The sequence below is a fragment of the Elgaria multicarinata genome, chromosome 11 (genome assembly GCF_023053635.1).
Source record: "Elgaria multicarinata webbii isolate HBS135686 ecotype San Diego chromosome 11, rElgMul1.1.pri, whole genome shotgun sequence".
Taxonomy (NCBI): domain Eukaryota; kingdom Metazoa; phylum Chordata; class Lepidosauria; order Squamata; family Anguidae; genus Elgaria; species Elgaria multicarinata.
The window spans coordinates 42,018,346-42,039,882 of NC_086181.1; the positions used below are offsets into that span (position 1 = coordinate 42,018,346).

At 41.3% G+C, this 21,537-nt stretch overlaps 1 protein-coding gene and 2 gene segments (V, D, J or C); 2 read left to right on the forward strand and 1 right to left on the reverse strand.

Moving 5' to 3' along the window:
* Positions 1 to 1,938: 1,938 nt before the first annotated feature.
* Positions 1,939 to 3,680, forward strand: LOC134405930 (Ig heavy chain V region 3-like). The segment is given in 3 exon segments: positions 1,939 to 2,009; positions 2,097 to 2,432; positions 3,631 to 3,680. Coding segments are annotated over 3 exon segments (447 nt in total).
* Positions 3,681 to 6,278: 2,598 nt separating this feature from the next.
* LOC134405931 (immunoglobulin heavy variable 3-33-like) lies at positions 6,279 to 7,121 on the forward strand. The segment is given in 2 exon segments: positions 6,279 to 6,341; positions 6,742 to 7,121. Coding segments are annotated over 2 exon segments (426 nt in total).
* Positions 7,122 to 10,115: 2,994 nt separating this feature from the next.
* On the reverse strand, positions 10,116 to 20,004 carry LOC134406892 (vomeronasal type-2 receptor 26-like). Its single transcript, XM_063138535.1, has 4 exons — positions 19,210 to 20,004; positions 14,306 to 14,533; positions 12,770 to 12,896; positions 10,116 to 11,017 (listed from the first exon to the last, which is right to left on the reverse strand). The coding sequence occupies exons 1-4, from the start codon at positions 20,002 to 20,004 to the stop codon at positions 10,116 to 10,118; spliced, it is 2,052 nt and encodes a 683-aa protein (XP_062994605.1).
* Positions 20,005 to 21,537: the final 1,533 nt, after the last annotated feature.

Consider the following 21,537-nt stretch of genomic DNA (forward strand, 5'->3'; position numbering starts at 1 on the left):
TGAAAGTGGTACATAAAAGGCAGGAGACACACTACTGCTTTATAGCGATATTGAAGTGCACTGACAAATGTTGGGGCCATTAACACATCTACACCAAGCAGGATATAACACTATGAAAGTGGTATGAAAGCAGTATATGGTATGTGTCAACACATTTCTCAACTGTGGTTTTAGAACCTCACAGTGGAGTTTTTACACCATTATTATTATTATTATTATTATTATTATTATTATTATTATTATTTATTTATATAGCACCATCAATGTACATGGTGCTGTACAGAGTAAAACAGTAAATAGCAAGACCCTGCCGCATAGGCTTACATTCTAATAAAATCATAGTAAAACAATAAGGAGGGGAAGAGAATGCAAACAGGTACAGGGTAGGGTAAGCAGGCACAGGGTAGGGTAAAACTAACAGTAGAAAGTAACAGTTTCTTGAGAAATGTGATGTCTGGAGGGAAAACTCTACTCCATGGTGATGGTGGTGTTTTTAAAGAAAATAGTCCACATTGAATATCCACACTGTGCAGGGGAAAGTTCGTGCACAACCACTGTGTTGTGGGGTATTTGGCAGGCTCTGTGGGGTTCTCCGTTGAGTTGACTTTTCCCACTGGCTACAGAGCTCTTTGGAAAGAGCGGTGAAAGGAGGGAGTGCTGCTCTAGGAGAGCCACTAGGATTGGGTTTTTTTTTTGCAGCAATGGCTGATGGGGTACTATCAGGAGGACTGAGGGAGATGAGAGGACAGAGGAACTGTCAATCAAACATCACATTGCCTTTTTCTCAACTCCACAGGAGCCCACAGTCACACAACAGTGGAGTTAGAAAATGCTGTGTGTGGAGGGGGAGAACCCTCTACAAACAAAACCTATGAGTGGAGTTTTCCCACTGCATATAGAAACATCTTCTCTGAACTTTGGCTATTGGGCGGTATAAAAGAGCTTCGGCTATTGGGTGGTATAAAAACGTAATAAATAAAATAAATAAACTGAGCCAGAAAGTCAGTTTTTAGCAAGAGTCCCATACATTTTGCTAGTTCACAAACCCACTGTCATTGATTGAACTCTCACCAACATAGTTCAAAACATTTCAAAGTCTCCAGGCTGGGACGATTCATAGTGGCTGATTCAAAGTGACCATGGAAGGAAATTTCTAGTTAAGGAGCTTATGCAGAGTTCATTCAAATATGACTTTCATGCTTGATGCTCCTTAGAGTGAACATGAAAAGCATCCATGTGCTTTCAGGAGAGCAGAAAGATAAAGAACAGAGTTTGTTTATTTATTTATTTATTACATTTCTATATCGCCCAATAGCCGGAGCTCTCTGGGCAGTTCACAAAAATTAAAACCATTCAAAGTATAAAACAACAGTATAAAACCATAATATAATATACAATATAAAAGCTCAACCAGGTAAAAACAGCAGCAATGCAAAATTACAAAATTAAAACATCAAGTTAAAATTTACTTATAGACTGTTAAAATGCTGGGAGAATAAAAAGTTGGTTCAATGTCATCTCATTTTATTCAACTTGTGGTCCCAGGGCTGGATATTTCCTTTTAAACTATAGTTGTTGTGTATCCATCTCCCCTGGGTTGAGGGGGTGTTTTCAAAGCACTTCTCTCCAGTGCTGAGTTGTTGTATTTTACTTGTTGAATAATGTATAATTTTAACTGAAATCTCTTTGCATCTGATATTACTTGGAAATCCCATTTTCTGTCTTGTTCATGCCCATAAATAATGTAACCATTTGGATGTTGACTCCAAATCATGCACATGGTCAAAGAAACAGTGATCACCATGGGCTGTGCAGCTCTTTTATCTGGAAAGATATGCAAATTCACGTATAGTTTTCTGTTTATATCAGTCCTCCTCTTCAGGCTACATTTCCAGAAACAGTCACTGTGTGCCTGTCTAAGCAATTTTCAGTCAATCCCATTCAAATTATGAGAGAAGGAAGGATGCAGTTTTTGGTGCAATTGGTTTGTTTATCAGCAGTCATTGAAGGTAATTAGATTCCTTTTATATACAGAAGACTCTTCCACTCTTTGTGTTACCATGCAACAGGCCTCTTTAACGTGCCTTTCTTTCCAGGTATCATATCAGCAGTGCAGCTGATTGAATCTGGAGGGGATGTAAAAAGGCCTGGAGACTCCCTTCGCCTCTCCTGTCAAGGCTCTGGGTTCACCTTCAGCAGCTATGAGATGGACTGGGTGAGACAGGCTCCAGGGAAAGGACTGGAATGGGTTGGTTGGATAGACAACAATGGTGATGGAAGCCAGACATACTATGTTAATTCAGTGAAAGGCCGCTTCACCATCTCCAGGACTGATGCCTCAAGCATGCTGTATCTGCAAATGAACAACTTGAAACCGGAGGACACGGCTGTTTATTACTGTGCAGGAGAGTCCACAGTGAATCTACATCCAGGCAAAAACCATCCCTGCCTTCTGAAAGTTCTGCACTTTCTTTCAAATGTAACTAGTGCAAGTATTATTATTTTTAAAACGGAAGTGACTAATCATGTGACCACACACCATGGGCTCATCTACACCAAGTAGGATATTCCACTATGAAAGGGGTATGAAAGAGATATATGGCATGTGTCAATGAGCCACAACAGTTGTCAGTGCACTTCAATGTTGCTATAAAGCAGTAGTGTGGCTCCTGCCTTTTATATACTGCTTTTATACCACTTTCATAGTGGAATATCCTGCTTGTTGTAGTATAACCCAACTAATTTATCCTACTAAATTAGTAGGATAACCCAACTAATTTAAACTGTTACAAGAAGATAGCTGGGGTTTTCTTTAGACCAAAAGTATGGGGGTAATATCATAGTATACTGTCAAGGCATCTGAGATAGCATAAAAAATAAGCTTGCTTGGTATTGCACTTCATGGCAAAGACATTCATCCAACCTCAGGTCATGTACACAGAGAGGCAAACAAGGCTGCCAAGAGGATGGGTGCAAGGAATCTCTATCAAAGGTCAAGAATTTCCACATTGTGCTTTGTGGGACTACACATAGGAAGATACATTCTAACTCTCAGCATTTTTAATTCCATGCTTCAGGAGATATTTTAAAATTAATTTACTGTACACATATTTGCATGTCTGCAGAGTAGGAAATAAAGTCTCACAATTTCCTGAGGAAGTTAACAAGGGCTTGAGAGAATGCAGTTGTATGGGAATTAGACAGCTTATTGTAGGTTCCCATATTACGGCTGCGGGACGTGAGGAAGCACAGTCTCCCCCATCTCACTTACCATGTCATGGTAGAAGGAACTTCAGAAAGCCAGCTCCACTCAAGGGGGCAGCAGTGACAGGAAAAAGCACCATTGGTCCTGAGGGAAATAGAATGGGTGTCTCTGGCTGAATATATAGTTGCAACTGTGAGGTTGATTTATTTCCTCAGCCAACTGTAACTGTCCCTTGAGAATGTAAGTTCCCATGAGACTTTAGAACAATTCTCCCTTAAAATCTGAGTTCACCTCACCACTACTTTCTAATCTGTACACCAAAATGAATTCCTCATCACACACACACACACACACACACACACACACATCATCATCATCATCAATATCCTTGATTCAATATCATTTCTCCATATTGTCCACCATAGGTAATCTGGGTGGGTGGAAGGGCAAGGAAAGGCAGAACCTACATGCATAAAAACTTTAATAATAATAATAATAATAATAATAATAATAATAATAATAATAATAATAATACATTATTTCTAACACGCCTCTCCAACCTGATCGAGGCGGGGAACAACAAGAAGTGTAAAATACATAAAATATTAATCAAAACACAGTATACATTGTTAAAACTTCCTATAAAACATACTAAAAGCATCCTAAAAGCATCCTAAAATTCCACTGTGTAGGCCTGCCAGAAGAGATGTTCTCAGAAACAATGCATCAAACTGTTAAAAGTGTACATAAAGGCTTCATCTACACCATGCAGGATATTGCACTATGAAAGTGCTATATAAAAGGCAGGAGCCACACCAAGCAGAATATACCTGTATGGAAGCGGTATATGGTATATGTCAATGGGCCCAAACAGTTGTCAGTTCACTTCAATACCGCTATAAAGCAGTAGTGTGGCTCCTGCCGTTTATATACCACTTTCATACAGCTTTCATAGCGGAATATCCTGCTTGGTGTAGATGAGGCCAAAGCTCTACCTTTCCTTTTCATCAAACCCAGGTGAGGCAGTGGCTGTTCTGAACCAGTGCCTGGGCACAGTAATGGACTGGATGAGGGCTAACAAACTGAGACTCAATCCAGACAAGACAGAGGTACTGTTAGCGGGTGGTTCATCTGTCCGGCGAGGTGATGTTTGCCCTGTCCTGGACGGGGTTGCACTCTCCCTAAAGGATCGGGTCCGTAGTTTGGGGGTGCTCTTCAATCCAGAACCGTCACTTGAGGCACAGGTGAACTCATTGGCAAAGAGCACCTTTTATCAGCTTAGGCTGATATACCAACTACGCCCTTATCTGGACAGAGATAGCCTAGCTACAGTTATCCATGCTCTGATAACCCCTCGTTTGGATTACTGCAATGCGTTATACGTGGGGCTGCCTTTGAAAACAGTCTGGAAGCTTCAGCTGGTACAAAACAGGGCAGCCCGTTTACTAACAGGGACTGGCTGGCGAGATCACATTACGCCAGTCCTTCTACAACTTCATTGGCTGCCAGTCCAGGTCTGAGCCCAATTCAAAGTGCTGGTATTGACATTTAAACCCCTAAACAGTTTGGGGCCACGTTATTTGAAGGAACGCCTCCTCCCATATGTACCTACCCGGACCTTAAGATCATCTACAGGGGCCCTTTTCCATGAGCCCCTGCCAAAGGAAGTGAGGCAGGTGGCTACTAGGAGGAGGGCTTTCTCCGCTGTGGCACCCCGGTTGTGGAATGAGCTCCCCAGAGAGGTCCGCCTGGCGCCTACACTGTACTCCTTTCGCCATCAGCTGAAGACCTTTTTATTCTCTCAGTATTTTAACACTTAATTTTAACTTAAATTTAAATTTTACTGTTTTAACTCTGTATTTTAATTTCATATCAATTTTGCTGCGTGGTTTTTATCCTGGTTGTGCTTTTTATACTGTATTTTGTATTTGTGCTTTTAACCTGTTGGTTGTTTTATTATGGTTTTAATTTTTGTGAACCGCCCAGAGAGCTTCGGCTATTGGGCAGTATAAAAATGTAATAAATAAATAAATGAATAAACCCGAAGGTTCAGAAAATGAGGAGGGAAACAATTTGATCTGTTGCAATGTCAGCTCCAGAGAAATCCAGGTGGACTCAAGAATCCCATAGATGTTACCTGTTCCTCAACAGTGCTTCTATTCTGAGAAGCAGTAGCAGAGTGTGACATATCCCCACCACCACCAATTTTGGAAATGTTAAAAAAGGCTTGTGGGCATATGAAATAGACACATTTCGGGGATGCTATTGGTTATTTGCAGAATTTGGAGAGTTTTCTTTATTCTTTTTGGTGTGTCTTTTTATTATTTATTTATTTATTTATTTATTGGATTTCTATACTGTTCAATAGCTGAAGCTCTCTGGGCAGTTCACAACAGTTAAAACCTTCAAATACAAATCAAAGTATAAAGCAAACAACAGTAGAAAATCACAATAGAAAAGAAGAATATAAAAGCACAACTAGGATAAAACCAAGCATCAATACAGAGATTTATACAGATTTAAAATACAGATATAAAACACTGAGGTTAAAAGATTAAGATGATAAACTGTGAAAAGGTGACATCTTTCAAATGCCTCCTAAAATTGCATCACTTTACCCAGGTTCTCCCTGGGCTGTAAGTAAACTCATCATGCCATTCCTTTTTGCCATTCCTTAAATAGTTCCCCCCCCCCCGTATCATTTTAATGTCGTGTTTTTAATGCTCTGTTTTTAATGTTGAATTTCTGTTATTGTACCTAAATGTATTTCAATATTGAGGGATTTTACTATATTCAGCAGTATATAAATTCCAATAATGGATAAATAAAAATGGTCTTACTTTGAACCCATAACCCCAGACCTGTTCCCCACCATTAATCTGGTTAATTGTCTCCCAAATCACATGTACTGTGTAGGCACAAAGAGTGGCAGTGTCTGTTCTTTTATCCTAAGTTGTATGTAAATGCAATGACAGCTTCCTGTTTAAATCAGTCAAATATTCTCCCTGTCCCAGGAACACAAAGAAACCCAAGCTCTGTTTGTCTGGGACTATTTTCCAGTCAATTCCTCAAAAAGCAATACAGACAAATATGAACATATTGCTTCCATTAGTTTTCTGTTCTGCAATCGTCAGAGGTAATTGTGTTTCTTCCAGAAATTTTTATCAAGAAGAAGTCACTTATTAATGCCTAGAAAACTTTAGAACTACACCTTAAGATCATCCACAAGGGTCCTTCTCTGTGAACCCCTGCCAAAGGAAATGAGAAAGGTGGCTACTAGGAGGAGGGCTTTCTCTGTTGTGGCACTCCAGTTGTGGAATGAGATCCCCAGAGAGGTCCGCCTGGTGCCTACACTGTACTCCTTTCATCTCCAGCTTTGCTTTTTATGTATTTTGTATTTGTGTTTTTAAACTGTTGGTTGTTTTATTATGGTTTTAATTTTTGTGCACCGCCCAGAGAGCTTCGACTATTGGGCGGTATAAAAATGTAATAAATAAATAAATAAATAAATAAATGAAATATATCTTTCTTTTCAGGGGTCCAATCAGAGGGTCAGCTGCAGGAGTCTGGTGGAGATGTAAAAAAGCCTGGTGAATCCCTCCGTCTCTCCTGCCAAGGTTCTGGGTTCATCTTCGGCAATTTCGGCATGAACTGGGTGCGACAGGCTTCTGGGAAGGGACTGGAATGGGTTGCAGTGATATGGTCCGATGGGAGCCAGAAATACTATGCTGACCCAGTGAAAGGGCGCTTCACAATTTCCAGAGACAACCCCTCAAGCATGCTGTATCTGCAAATGAACAACCTGAAACCCGAAGACACCGCTGTGTATTACTGTGCAGCAGACACAGTGAGAGGAAGTGAATCTGAAGCCTGGCAAAAAACCTCTTTTACTCATAGCAGCTGTCTGAGGCCTTAGCTAGATGTGGCAAAATTCCTGGTTGATCCCTGGGATTGTCCCTGTGCATCCACATGATGCACAGGGGACCCCGGGAACAAGGAGAGATGATCCCTCCCTTGCCCTACACTTTAGGCCCAGTTTTCCCATGGTCTCAGGCTGAGCCTGAGACCAAAGAATGTGTGGCCGGGCACTGTGGTTTGTCCCGGCTCCTTGCGGTTTCTTGCGAGCAGCTGGGACCCACTCACGGGGCACTGATCTCCTCAGGAGCTCTGCACCCATTGGGGGTGGGGTGGGGTGAGCAGGGGTGAGTGCTCATTTGCTCTGGTCTCCTTAAAAATAAAATAAAAAATGGAGGACGTTACGCCTCTCCCTCTGAGGTCATCACGTGCCATGTGTGAACACTGTGGGAGATCTTGTAATAAAAAAAATTGGGAGATCTTCACCCCTCCATCCAGCTAGACTTCTAGGTCTGGCTAAAGCCTGAGTTGATTTAATAAAACATGGTCAAATGAGAAGAGGAAGAGCAGGAGGAGGAGGAGGAGGACTGCTCTTTTCAGACTCATTATAATTTAGGATCCTTTTTACTACATTGGCCTGGAAGAGCAACACATGGCACACATTCTATGCTCTTCCTCTCTCAGAATGCTCACATCTTCAGAAATTAGAATAATCTCCAGCTAAGTTCCCTGAGAGCTGCAGACACAGCCATGTAATTCTGCGATCATAGGAACACAGTGATTTCGATCTATACAAATACTAAGAAGGACCACCAAGTATGTATAATCAAGAAAAATACAGCTGGTGGCAGGATGACAACAACAAGATGTTGTGGCAGAATTTTGCCACAATTGCATTCATGATGGGGGAAATCAAAGAAAGGAGGGTAGTTCAAACACAAGACTGTCCTATGGAAGTCCCCATTCCCACTACAACTGGGCAAATCCCAAAATGGGGAGACAAAACATACCTAGCCTAATGGAAGCTTCTGCTATTTCGGGTCTTGGGAGTAATGGATACGTGAGCTTCAAGTAATATACTGCCTGCAATTTTACACACCTATTTCTTTTGCATAGCAGCCTTCACATTCCCCTTCATAATATAAGAAATGGGTCCAGAGCAGGTTCATATCCAGTGATTTCTTTATAAAGAAAAATATTAGATGTGCTTCTGCCAAACTAGAACCATGAAAAACAAAAGGAAAATCAGAAAATTTTATTGAATGTGGGCTTCATTCAACGTACCTGTTTCCCTCGAATTATCCCCATAGCATAAAGCTGCTGCTGTTGTTGATGATGATGACGACGACGTTAGCTAAATCACACCCCGAGCGGCAGGACTCCTAAGATCCTTTGCATACCAGGAAAGGCTTTAAGGGGAAGAAATATTTTAAAAATCATTAAAAAATCAACAGATGACCCAATCTGATTCAAATTTGGTATGCTGAAAGCCCTCCTTAATATCTATTACTGTGCCAATTTTGATGTCTTTATCTTTAAAACTTACACAGATGTACGCATTTGTTTAATTTGTACTTTAAACATATCAAATCCTCCTCCTGTGCCCCCAGTGGCTGCTTGGAGAACAACAAAAGTTTCGCTCCTAAAGAGGTAGCAAAATAGGTCGGTTCTTTTATGTATGAAGCACAATTAAAGCAGGATGCATGGGAGTACTTCACAGTCAAAGCAGATAATAAACTGGAAAACTTCAGAGTCCTTTGCACGCAATTCACAGTGCTTGCACAGTATAACCCTTGTGTGATGAAGCTATGTATGGAAACTATTTTGAAATTTCCCTTGAAATTTTAGCAGGAAGCTCAAACCTGTCAAATTTTGATTGAAGTGGAAGCTGCTGGTGTATCTAATTATCGTAATGAAGTTACTGACTGTTACTGGGTAACCATCACTTTGATAATGCCAGGGGGTGAGGCGGGGGGAGAAGAAAATGTGGAATTGTGATGTTGGGCTGATGGCAAAATGCCATCTGCATTTTCAATTTGACATCTCGATAAATCTCTTCAAGAATGCCTCATCATGGCACCCATTTGATATACTGTAGGGTATATGACAGGTGCCATTGATCTTTTCAGCCAATCCACCCTGATTTGCACAATCTATTACCAAATGTCATCACACAAGAAATAATGAAATCAATGATTTGTAGCTTTTTTAACCCTTAAGTGAGTGTACAACCAAGAAGCAAGACGTCTAGCATGGATATCTATTTATTTATTTATTTATTTATTTATTACATTTTTATACCGCCCAATAGCCGAAGCTCTCTGGGCGGTTCACAAAAATTAAAACCATCATAAAACAACCAACAAGTTAAAAATACAAATACAAAATACAATATAAAAAGCACAACCAGGATAAAACCACGCAGCAAAATTGATATAAGGTTAAAATACAGAGTTAAAACAGTATAATTTAAATTTAAGTTAAAATTAAGTGTTAAAATACTGAGTGAATAAAAAGGTCTTCAGCTGGCGACGAAAGGGGTACAGTGTAGGCGCCAGGCGGACCTCTCTGGGGAGCTCATTCCACAACCGGGGTGCCACAGCGGAGAAAGCCCTCCTCCTAGTAGCCACCTGCCTCACTTCCTTTGGCAGGGGCTCACAGAGAAGGGCCCCTGTAGATGATCTTAAGGTCTGGGTAGGTACATATGGGAGGAGGCGTTTTCTATCTAAGAAAGAAAACAAAATAAATAAACATACAAAAGACCAATGCAGTTGAGAAATAGATCTGCTTGAGGTCAATGAGGCTTACTCCCATGATTGTGGCCAGGTTTGGGGTCATGGTACTAAATGGACAGAACCAACAGAACAATTTTCATTAGGCAAACTCAGGTTTTATTCTTCAGTTTTCAATCATATGCACTTATCACATCATACATTAGTTGGGTTGACTTAGGATATGTGTGTAAAACAAATTTTATTAGCATATATGTTAGCCCAAATGTATTCATAGAATAAACCCATGGTATCTACTCCATAGGGAACACTGGAGAAATACTCTATTTTTTCCTCCTTCTTAGTTCCTCCTTGTTGTTCAGACCAGGCTTCAGCACAATAATGTAGCATTTGGGGAGAAAGATGCAACCCAGTAGCCCAGCACTCGAGACTAAGATAGACAAGATCTCCACAGCTACCATGTATTTCCCTTTGGTGCTCAGGTAGGTGGGAACAAAAGACAACCAGACACTGCAAAACATTAGCATACTGAAGGTGATGAACTTGGCTTCATTAAAGCTGTCTGGCAACTTCCTGGCAAGAAAAGCCACCGTGAAGCTGATGATGGACAGAAGTCCTAAGTAGCCCAGGACCAGAGAAAACATGACATCAGAGCCTTCATTGCATTTCACTATGATCTGTTTAGTTAGTGACCACATGTCAAAATCAGGGAATGGGGGAGAAGTTCCCAACCACACTGCACAAATGCATGCTTGAATGAGTGAGCAGAAAAGGACAATGGAATTGGTTAGCTTTTTCCCCACCCACTTCCTCATGCTGGACCCTGGTTCGGTGGCCATGAAAGCAAGAACCACAGTGATGGTTTTGGCCAATACGGAAGACACAGCTACTGAGAAGATTATGGCGAAAGCAGAATGCCTGAGAAAGCAGGTCATCGTCCCAGGTGGTCCAAGAAACAACAAAGAGCAGAGGAAGCAGAGTAGGAGGGAGATGAGGAGAATATAGGTGATGTCTCGGTTGTTGGCCTTGACAATGGGGGTATCTTTGTGCTTAATAAAAGTTCCAAGCACCAGTACAGTGATCAGGGAAAATGAAACAGCAACTGAGGCTAAACTTATCCCTAGAGGTTCTTCATAAGACAGAAAGGTGATGACTTTGGGGATGCATCTATCTTGATTCTTGGTTGGATATTGATCTTCTGGGCATTGGGAACAGTCATCCATATCTAAAAATTAAAAAGAAAATTAAAAGAAATGGCCATGAAAGCAGTAATTCCAGTGTGAATCAAGGCACCTCATGGGTACTTCCAGTGTGGGAATCTCTGCCCATCCATGCACCCATTGGTGCCCCCACTTGTTTTGGTCATGTGAAAAGGAACTTTAGTATTATTTAACTATGTTTCCATTTATTTAGTAACAGTGTTAGATTTGTACCTGATTACTGTGTGTATATTTTTCTCTATTATATTAACAGCATGCTTGTTTAAATTTAAGCCTTAGCTAGACCTTACTGTTAGCGTGTGACGGAGGAGGGAAGATCTCACAATGTGTTAATTGTGAGATCCCTCCTCTGTTTACATGCGACCCGTGACGACCTCAGAAGGAGAGGCGTCGCGCCCACCATTTTTTTTAACTTAAAGGGGCAGCAGTGCAAACCGTGAGCATTTTTTAAAATGTAAATTACTTTCCCTACTCCCCCCCACCCTACCCCCGATGGGTGCAGCATTCGTAAGGAGTTCTGCGCCCCATGCACAGCTTTTGGCTCCGTGTGAGGAAATGTGTGGAGCCAGTTGGCCCGAGACGCGAAAAAACCCGGGTTAAAGGGGTGGGTGGGATCCCGGGGTAAGGTAGGGATCATCCGTCCCTTATCCCAGGACCCACTGTGCGTCATGTGGATGCACAAGAACGATCCTGGGGATCACCCAGGAATAAAACCCAGTCTAGCTATGTCCTTAGTTAAGAAATTATCTTTGTTGACCTTTGTTCATTATATTTAGCAGCTCTAGGAAAGATGAGTATTTTTAAAAAAATTGAAACATAAATATATAGGCTGATGGCACTCAAAAAGTGTTACGTACATCTAATTTGTTATTTGTATCACACACACACACCCAAATCAGGGTATTCAGCTCCTTGAAAGCTTAAAATGATGAAGTTGCACACAACCTCTTCTGCACACAACACTAACAGGTAGGAATCCGTCATGTGTAGCTCTCACGCCACCACCTCATTGTGGTGTTCAGTACTGTTTTAACAGTTGAATTGTGTGAAAAGGAAAAACAAACAAACCCACAGTGTGAGTCACTGACCAACACAGAGAATCATAACCTTTTTTAAAAAATGAATATTTCCCAAATTGGTCCTTAGATAAAAGTTTGTTCAGACGTGCATTTACCTTTTTGTTACTGTACTTTTTCACCACTGGGTGAAATCTGCACTTTTCATTTTACTTTTGTTTTAATATAGTGTTGTTGTTTTTAAATGATGTCTATTGTATTTTAATGATAAATTTGTGAGCCTTTCAGTGTACAAGTGGAATACAGGGTACAAATAAAATAATAATTAACCCCTTTACATTGAAAATTATTATGTTTGAAGTGATATTTGTTTTCTTCCTTTTTTCTTTTTTGGAATTCCATTTAGAAAAGGAAGTGTAGTAACATCCCTCAAATACTTTGGCAGTATATACACTTCTTAAACAACCATATCTACTATCCTGTTATGATGAAATATTTAGTTCAATGTGCCACCAACCCTTCTGAGTAGAAATCATCCCTTCTGTACACAGATCACAGTCAATACAGAAAACAAATAAAATAATAAATAATCTCTTTCCTTTGGAAATTACATTTTTTCTTTGGTAGCGGGGGATTCCCATTAGGGATGTAAGTGTAGCAACATCTCTGAAATCCTTTGGCAGCATAAACACTTCTTAACCAACCACGTTTAAGAAATATTTAGTTCAATATGCCACCAACCCTTTTGAGTAGAAATCATCCCTTCTGCACACGGATCACAATCATAACAGCAGAATTTCTTCCACTCCTGCTTTTTCTTCAGATAACCAGGCTCACAGGAGTCACTACACACAGAATGCGGAAGAACCTGTGTGTAAACAAGGACATAATATAGAATCTAGCCTTGACTGATATACCAAAATCAATCAATCAACAATAATGAGATGGTATGAAGAAACACATAGAAAAAATGTGCCTGTTTTATAGTGGCCATAGTAAATACAACTTTTGCAATACTTTCCTTGGCTAATGAAAATGGGGACCAGAGAAATGAAATTGGAATGAAACAGGGATGGGAGAGCCTGTGTTGGCCCATTTGTTGTAAACAGAATTCTTGTAGCCCATTATCACATTGGATCTGGTTCCCTCAAAAGCCTACCCAACGTTAATTGATAGATCAGATAGTATGTTACCATTTTTCACTACTACAGCAAATATCAAAAGTTTTTCAAAGGTTGTGAAGGAACTGAGATATTTGGCAGTGGCATCTCTCCTTAGTTTTTGAACATAATACATGACTTATCGATCTCCCATGAATGACTCAGATTAGCCAGAAAAGGATACTTCCAACTAGGGATATGCAAACATGCAATGTTCAAGCTTTATGAAATTCTCAAAATTTGTCCTCAGAGCTCAGTTCTCCTTTTGTGCATTTCCAAATCTGAGCACGCATATCCACCCCTCATCAGATAAAGGTCTGTATTTTATTGGGGAAATTCACATGTTATTTTTTTCCCAATTGCATTTTTTCCCCATCTGAAAAAAAAAGGAAGATTTTAAAAAATGTGTGGTTGTTGTTTTTCTGAATTGAAAATGTGCATCTTTCCCCATAGGCTAAAGTGTGAAAATAAAGATTTGGGTTTGGGATGGGTGAACTCATGTAGATCTGCATATACTCGGACTGTCAGTACAGCCACTCCAACCTAGACATGGTGCCACATGGGCGTCTGTTTGCAGCTCGGCAAGCATTCAGTGAAGGCGTGAGCCATCCGCCCTCGTCTGAACCCTCCATAGTGCGGAGCATTCGTTCCTTTATTCTTGTGTAAATGGGGCCATGTATGCAGAGGGAGAAATTACATGATTTCTAGAGCCTCCACTGTCACACACAAAGGAGGTTTTGAACGAGGGTGGACAGCTGCTGGGTGCTTGTTGGGCCATGCATATACTCAACCCAAGGGCCACTGAATATGCTGCAGGCACCCAACTGGGTCTGAGGGGGGTGTCTGTTGGACTCCTGGACCCAGTCAGGCACCCACAACATCCCTAAATTGATGAAACAAATGCTGAAGTGAACACTTTTGAACACAAACAAAAGTTCAGAAAATTGCCAAGATTTTCTGACAATCGTGTTCCTACTTGCATTCACATTCAGAGGTATGTTTGGATTATGTTTGGGTGAACTGCAAAGAAGAACATAATTCTTGTACGTCTCTTCTTCCAACCCCATCCTGATAACTAGAACCCCTGCCCTCTGAAAGGATACGCTATAATCCACACCTGGTTAAAACTTTGGTGCCACACAATTAGATCCTCATTGATGATAATTTGTTCTCCTTCAAGAGCGCTGGGATCCACCCTTCCTACTTTCACTCTAAGGAAGGAGCTGTTTGGCAATATGAGCACATTCATTATATCAATTCCTGCCACCAGTTCCCAGTTATCATTAAAAGACACCGTTTCTCCAGCAGAGTTATTAAAGGAAATGCCTTGAAGAAATGGGTGGACCTAGTTGAAAGAGAAAAAGGAAGGAGTAAGTCAACCTATTGGAATCTTCATGCCAAGATTTATAGGCCTGTTTCTTTGCTGCTCCTGGTTTTGGGAGTTTCATTTAACATGTACTCATCCAGGAGATGAAGCTATGGGTTAAATGAATACCCTAATCCTGAAAATGAAGAAATGGGACTGGGGAATATTTGGTTTTAAATCGGAACCTCATTTACTGAACTTGTCTCATGTCCTGCAGTGGGTTGTTGTTGAAGAAAACAAAATCTCCCTCTCTCCCATATTGGAATCCTAACTGATTGAGGCAAGAGAGCTTCCATCCTTCTTTCTATGCCTTATTTGCTGTGACCCCTTCCCCCAGCTCAGGTCTTTTTTGCCAGTCTTACTCTTACCTATGGCCACTGTCACAACTCTCACATTCATTGCCTTGAATAGTATGTCCACCTCATTACCCATAAGACACCTTTGTATTGTTGAACCAGGCAGATCTATAGTAGATGTCTTCTCCCTGCTTCCAGGGCCATCTTCCTCATGGCCTTGAAAGGAAAGATCTGACGAGGGCTTCTTTCACCTTGAAACTACCTCAGGTTCCCTCCAAGTTTTATTTTGTGCTTTGGACCTTCCTGACGATGTCTATGTCCACAGAGGCTGAGGTACAAATCTACACTTTTTCTGCAAGAGACCTGGGCTGAAGACAGTACTCCCTTGCAGCTACAAGGATTCAGAGCCTTTACAAATGTGGCAGTAAGGAATTATAAAATGGGTTGGGCCAGTGGTGGTCTGGCCATCCTTGTCTCAGTGGAATTAGAGACTGTTCTTCAGATGGTAGACATTCAGCCCCATGAAGAGATCCTTACTGTACAGATTACTTTTAAGAGTAACATTATCATTCATTGTATTAAAGTCTATGTCCCCCCGGAAAGCTCAACAACGTTAAGGCCTTCCATATGGCCAGCCTTGGAATTGTTACTAAGTGAGTTGCAACAGGACAATGCTTATACCATCTTAGGAGGAGATTTAAATGCCCGGGTGGGGCAAACAAATGTAGAACTTCTAAAACAGCTAGATATTCCCCTCAATAATGATTTTTTTTCCTGGGGAGACACTCTAGAGATAAGAAATTAAATAAGAATGGCAAAAATCTCGCAATCCTAATATATATATATATATATATATATATATATATATATATACTCCCCGTTGATTTTGAATGGTAGCTCAGTGGATGAGTCAAAGGGACACTACACCTACCTCTCCCCAAGAGGGGGCAGTGTAGTGGACTATTTTCTAATTTGACCCTTGATATTCCACAATGTGAAAAGCTTCTCTGTGGAATATCGACCAGAGAGCGATCACTTCCCTATTTAAGCTAGTGATGCAACGATCGGATATACAATCCCATGGAAATAGGACTTTCCCTGCTGGGTTGGTCTTCAATGGTAGTAGACGGATCAAATGGTTGGATTCCCTTAGTTCCAAGGTAGAAGACCTGCTACATGACCCTGTGTTAATGGGCCTTAAAACTAAAATCATAGCAGGGAAATGGGAGATAATGGAGGGCTATCAGTTGATAGCAGAATATTTGAAACCCCATCTTGTAAGGTCGGCTGTCGTTAACCCATGGGGCGCCAAGTGGTTCGACAATGAATGTAGGAAAATGAAAACGGGGGGGGGGGGAACTAATGAAACTCAGTAGAATGGCCAAAAGAAAGAACTCAAGCATGCTTTTTAAAAGCCTGGTGAAGAAAAAATCAGCTTATAAAGCTCTATTGAGGAAGAAGAAGGCCAAATCCATAAGGCAAAAGTGGGACGAATTAGCCCATGCAGCGAAACAGAAGGATGAGGGAAAATTTTGGAATATGGTCCATTCTGGTCTATATGACTCTTAGGCCATAGCTAGACCTAAGGTTTATCCCTGGATCGTCCAGGGGTCAAACCTGTTCATCTAGGTGATACACAGGGGATCCAGTGCTCAGGCAGGGGCGAACCCTGGATGATCCCAGGATAAACCTTAGGTCTAGCTGTGGCCTACATTGCACTTAGAAACTCAAATCCCTGCAATCACATGGCAACAACATTTTGAGAGGATTTTTTCCAGCCCAGAAGTAAACAAGGTTGGTCTGCCGAACACTGACCTTGCGGCTTGGCCGGAGATGTCAGTCAATGAGATCAGCAACCTATTAAAAAAGCTACCAATTGGGCAAGCTCCTGGAGAAGACATGCTCCCCCCCCCCTGAACTATTTAAATATAATGCTAACTGGTGGGGCCCAATTTTAGCTAAACGGTTTACATACATCAATCAAACAGGAAACATCCCTGATGCTTGGCACTCTAGTATCATCGTTCCCCTATATAAAAAGGGTGAAAGAACCAATCCCAAAAACTATAGGCCCATCACTTTATTGGATATAGTCTCAAAAGTATATAGCAGGTTACTTTTGGACAAGCTACAAAACTGGGCTGAAGAAAACGACATTCTGGCCAATGAAGAGGCCGGGTTTAGACAGGGATGGAGAACGATAGACCAATGTTATGTTCTAAACCATCTGATCCATATCAATCACAACCCAAAGGAAGCTTACATGTTGCTTTTGTGGACTTTACTTCTGCATTCAATTTGATTGATAGAGACCACCTCTGGGATAAACTTTCACAGACCAACTTGGATAAGCAACTGCTGTTTCTGATCAGGAAACTCCACTCGGAAACGGATATAAGAGTGCGGATAAGTCCTTCTGGCATGCTTTCGGAAAAGATCACCACCAGAATAGGAGTTAGGCAGGGCTGTTTATTGGCCGCTTTTCTGTTCAACTTTTATGTGAACAACTTAGTGTCGGAGCTAACGGCGATGGACTGCTTCCCCCCTTCCATCGGCCCCAGAAAGGTACAGATGCTGCTATATGCGGACAACATGGCGCTCCTATCAATCATGCAAGTAGGTTAGGCAGTTATGTCGTGAGGAGAAACTAGTAATAAATCACTCAAAAACTAAGGTAGTGGTATTCTCTAAGAGTAAACGCGCACACAGATGGTGTCTATATGGACAGCAGATAGAACAATGCGCAAGCTTTAAAGATTTGGGACTACATTTTTCATACAATGGCACATGGAAAGCTCATTTGGAAGCAGTAAAATTGTCAGCCGGTAGAACAACAAAGGCAATTCTCTCTTATGGAAGACATAGGGGAGGCTCTCTAGTAGTTCTGGCCCTGAAGTTATATGTGGCTAAGGTACTTCCCCAACTCCTACATGGGGCGGAGTTGTTGGGTCATGGCCTGGCCCCAAAGGTGGAGATAGTACAGAACAAGGTGCCAAAAGAATTGCTGGCACTACCAGTTGGGGCACCATCTGCACTGATAAGAATGGAAGTAGACCTGCCCTCTATTAAGGCCAGAACACATAAAGCAATAATGCTCTATGGGGGAAAACTGATGTCCTCGAATGAAAATAACCTGATAAAACTATGTTTTTCTGAACAGCTCTTGAAAGGAGGGTGGGCTCAGTCCTGGGTAGTATTATCACAACTGTATGTCAAGGATGTACAGAATCTCTTGCAGTATGATGAAATATCCTTCAGACACAGAATCTTTGAGGAATATACCTATGATAATGTCCTATCCAGTCAGATGCAGGCCTTTTCACCATGGTTCTGCCGTTTTAAGAAAGGTCAGTATTTACCACAATATCTACAATATCTAATGTTCCCCGCTCTTAGGAAGGCCTTCACCACCCTCCGCTTTCAAACAATGCCCTCAGCACATTTAGAAGGGAAATACAAAGGGATCCCTTATGCTCTAAGTCGTATTTGTGGCACAGGGGAGGTAGAAGATTTAGTACACCTCTTGCTACATTGCCCATTATATAATGAGATCAGGGAGCGTTTTTTAAAAGACCTCCTGAGATCAAGAGCGGGCTGGCCTATTAGTGATATAATCTGTGACTTGTTAGCAGACCATAACAAAGTAAACACACTTAGAGTTGCAAACTTTGCAACAGCAGCTCAAAAAAATTCCTCAAAACCTTCTGAGGGAAGTGGGAGTTGACTGCAAGGGGGATCATTTGATATGACAGGTTGTAATGGTTTTGTTGGGGGTCATATTTAAACGGTAAATGCATGCTTAGCCGTTTTGTGTTCGGATATATAACCTAGTATATCTCATGATTGTTATTTGTATGATGTTGGGTTTGTAAAGGCCTTTGTGCTATAGACAAATAAATCTCTTTGACTTGACTTGATACTTCCCACCCACCACAACCCAGGAGCTGAACTGAGGCCATAGCTAGACCTAAGGTTTATCCCAGGATCATCCGTGAACCGCCCAGAGAGCTTCGGCTATTGGGCGGTATAAAAATGTAATAAATAAATAAATAAATCCTGGGTTCGTCCCTGCCTGAGTGCTGAATGCCCTGTGTGGCACTTAGATGAACAGGTTTGACCTCAGGACAATCCTTGGATAAACCTTAGGTCTAGCTATGGACTGAGTAGTGTGGTTGAAGTGCTAGAAAATGAAAAGAAATTACAACTTTACCTTTTTTTTCCAGGCTCCAAGTATGGGAGGAAGTGTAAAACCCAAGAAAATGTTCTCTATTAATAATGAGTACAGTTGTACATGGAAGACATGATTTCAACTTGTATGGCTGTATCAGTATCAGTATGGACCTTTTATTTTTTCCTTACCTGCCAGGGTTGGAGAACTCCATGGGTTTCACCTTGCACCCTTGCTCTCTGTTTGGACATAGATGATTCCATTGCATGCAAAGCATGCACCATGGCATAGACAGCATTATAGATACTGTAGCTGTGGCCAGTCATGTCCATTTCAAAAATCAGCCCAGGAAGGGACTCCAGTTTTTCCTCCCCAGTACATGTTACATCAACATTTGTTGGCACAGTGGGATTTAGAAATGAACAATCAAAGGCATGTTCCCAGAATCCCTGACGAAAGCCGTCTCCCAGTGTGGAATTAGGTTTTAGGTTCTGAAGATATGTCTGGAATCCTAGATGGATATTTGAGTGAATTGCAAGGGAAATACTCCCATGGAATATTTGAAAATTCCTACGAAACATAATGCTTCTCACTGAAAATTCAATATGTTCTGTCATAATCCACACCTTTCCAAAAGATGGGTTTTCCATGTAGTCAGGATCTGCTACAGTCCAAAAGCCATTCAACAATAGAAGAGTAATACTTTCACCATAGATAAGGCATGTTCTGGCTTTTCTATCCGTTAAAGATTGATAAATATTTGAGGCCATATAATTGAGATCACGGAACAAAAGTGAAAGTCCTTGTTTTGGGATCCTATGTGTGAAAGCTGAACAGATTTTATTCTGAGAAAGCAATGGCTCCAGGCACTGCAAGAAATGGTCCCCAGCATCGTCATCCACAGCAAGGAGCCCAACCCAGGTCCATCCAAATTGCTTAAGTAACCCAATAATACCAATATACTGACAGGCTTCATTTGGAACCATGCGGTAAAAGGAAGGGACCTCTGTTGTATAACATTTTTCTGGGGGAAATGAACCAAAGGCAAGCTAGAAGAAAATGTAAAGATATCTTAAAGGTTGACTTAAAATGGCGAATTGATAGTATACAAACCTGAGCAGAAAAGAACAGAATGAAATTCAACATGGACGAGAGCAAAGTTCTTAATTTAGGAAGGAGACAGCAAATGCACATTGGGGATATCTGGCTTGACAATAATATGTGTGAAAAGATTCACAGTGTTGTAGTTCATCAAAAGCTGAATATGCTGCTGCCAAAAGGGCAATTGGGAGTGTGTGAACATAAGAATGTGAGAACAAGGAGACAAGGCGGAAAAAGACGATGTAAGATATAAACATTTTAGTTCATTCCCATTGACAAAAACAGAGTGGTTTTTCGATGAGTAATCCTGTCATGCAGAAAGACATACCCCTTTGAAAATCAGAGCAGAGAACCCACTCCATAGAGCTCTGCCCTGAATTTTGTGTGGAGAAGACCTGCTCAGCACACGCCTACTATATAATACTCCGTATTCCCATGGATGGATTGAAGGCATTCTTCATTTGGCTCAGTTTAATTTTATTTTTAATGGCAAAGAAGTGTTTGTCTTCTCATTCATGCCCCTTCCAATTACTAGGTCCTAAATATACTCCCAATATGAAAAGAAGAGAGTTTAATTTCTGTGGGAATCTACTCACACCTCCATGCATGTATCCTACCTGTGGAATCTTGTAGAGGCTTAAGAGATCTGCCATACAGAAAGAGATGTCGGAATTCATTCCTCCAATGACAGCTATGAGATTGTTCTGGGTGTGACACTTATAGTTGGGGATGAATCTGTGTGAATTACAAAGCAGGCCCAGAGTAGTGTGATAGGTCATCCTTGCATCATAGTAGCTATCATAGACGTGGAACCCCAACGTTACATTTGGCAAGACCATGGAGTTCTCATTGGCCTCATTTACAGCAAATGCCAAGGCAAGGACATGCTGGTAGGACTTTGTCACCACACTGCGAAGAGAGTTACATGTTCTTTCAGAGGAGAATTCTATAATGCATGAAGCACTTCTGGAACAGTATTGGTCCTTCCATGCTTTATATAAAGCAGTCTAATTTGGAAAGCTATCCATACATGCCATATACATTTCCTGCCATCATTGTTAGAATGAAGCAGACCAAAATATACAAGGTCAGAGAATTAAAGAGAGAAGCCACAGAAGAGATGAGAGACCTAACCTGAAGGGTCGAACAAAGAGTTATACAAAAGGAGACAAGGAAGAAAAAGACTATGGGCCTTGCTAGACCTACCTGTTAATCTGGTAGGTGTAAAGGAAAGCCCCGTCGTATTGGCCATTTTTTAAAAAGGAAATTAAAGGGGCCATGTGTGCAGGAGTGCACCAACGACAAGGTAGGTCTTTAAAAAAAGGGGTTCCTCGCTCCCCCCTGCCCCTGATTTCCCCCCCACAATGTCTGATGCCCCCCGCCTGCTCACCATGTCCGATCCCCTGCCCACCCCCTTG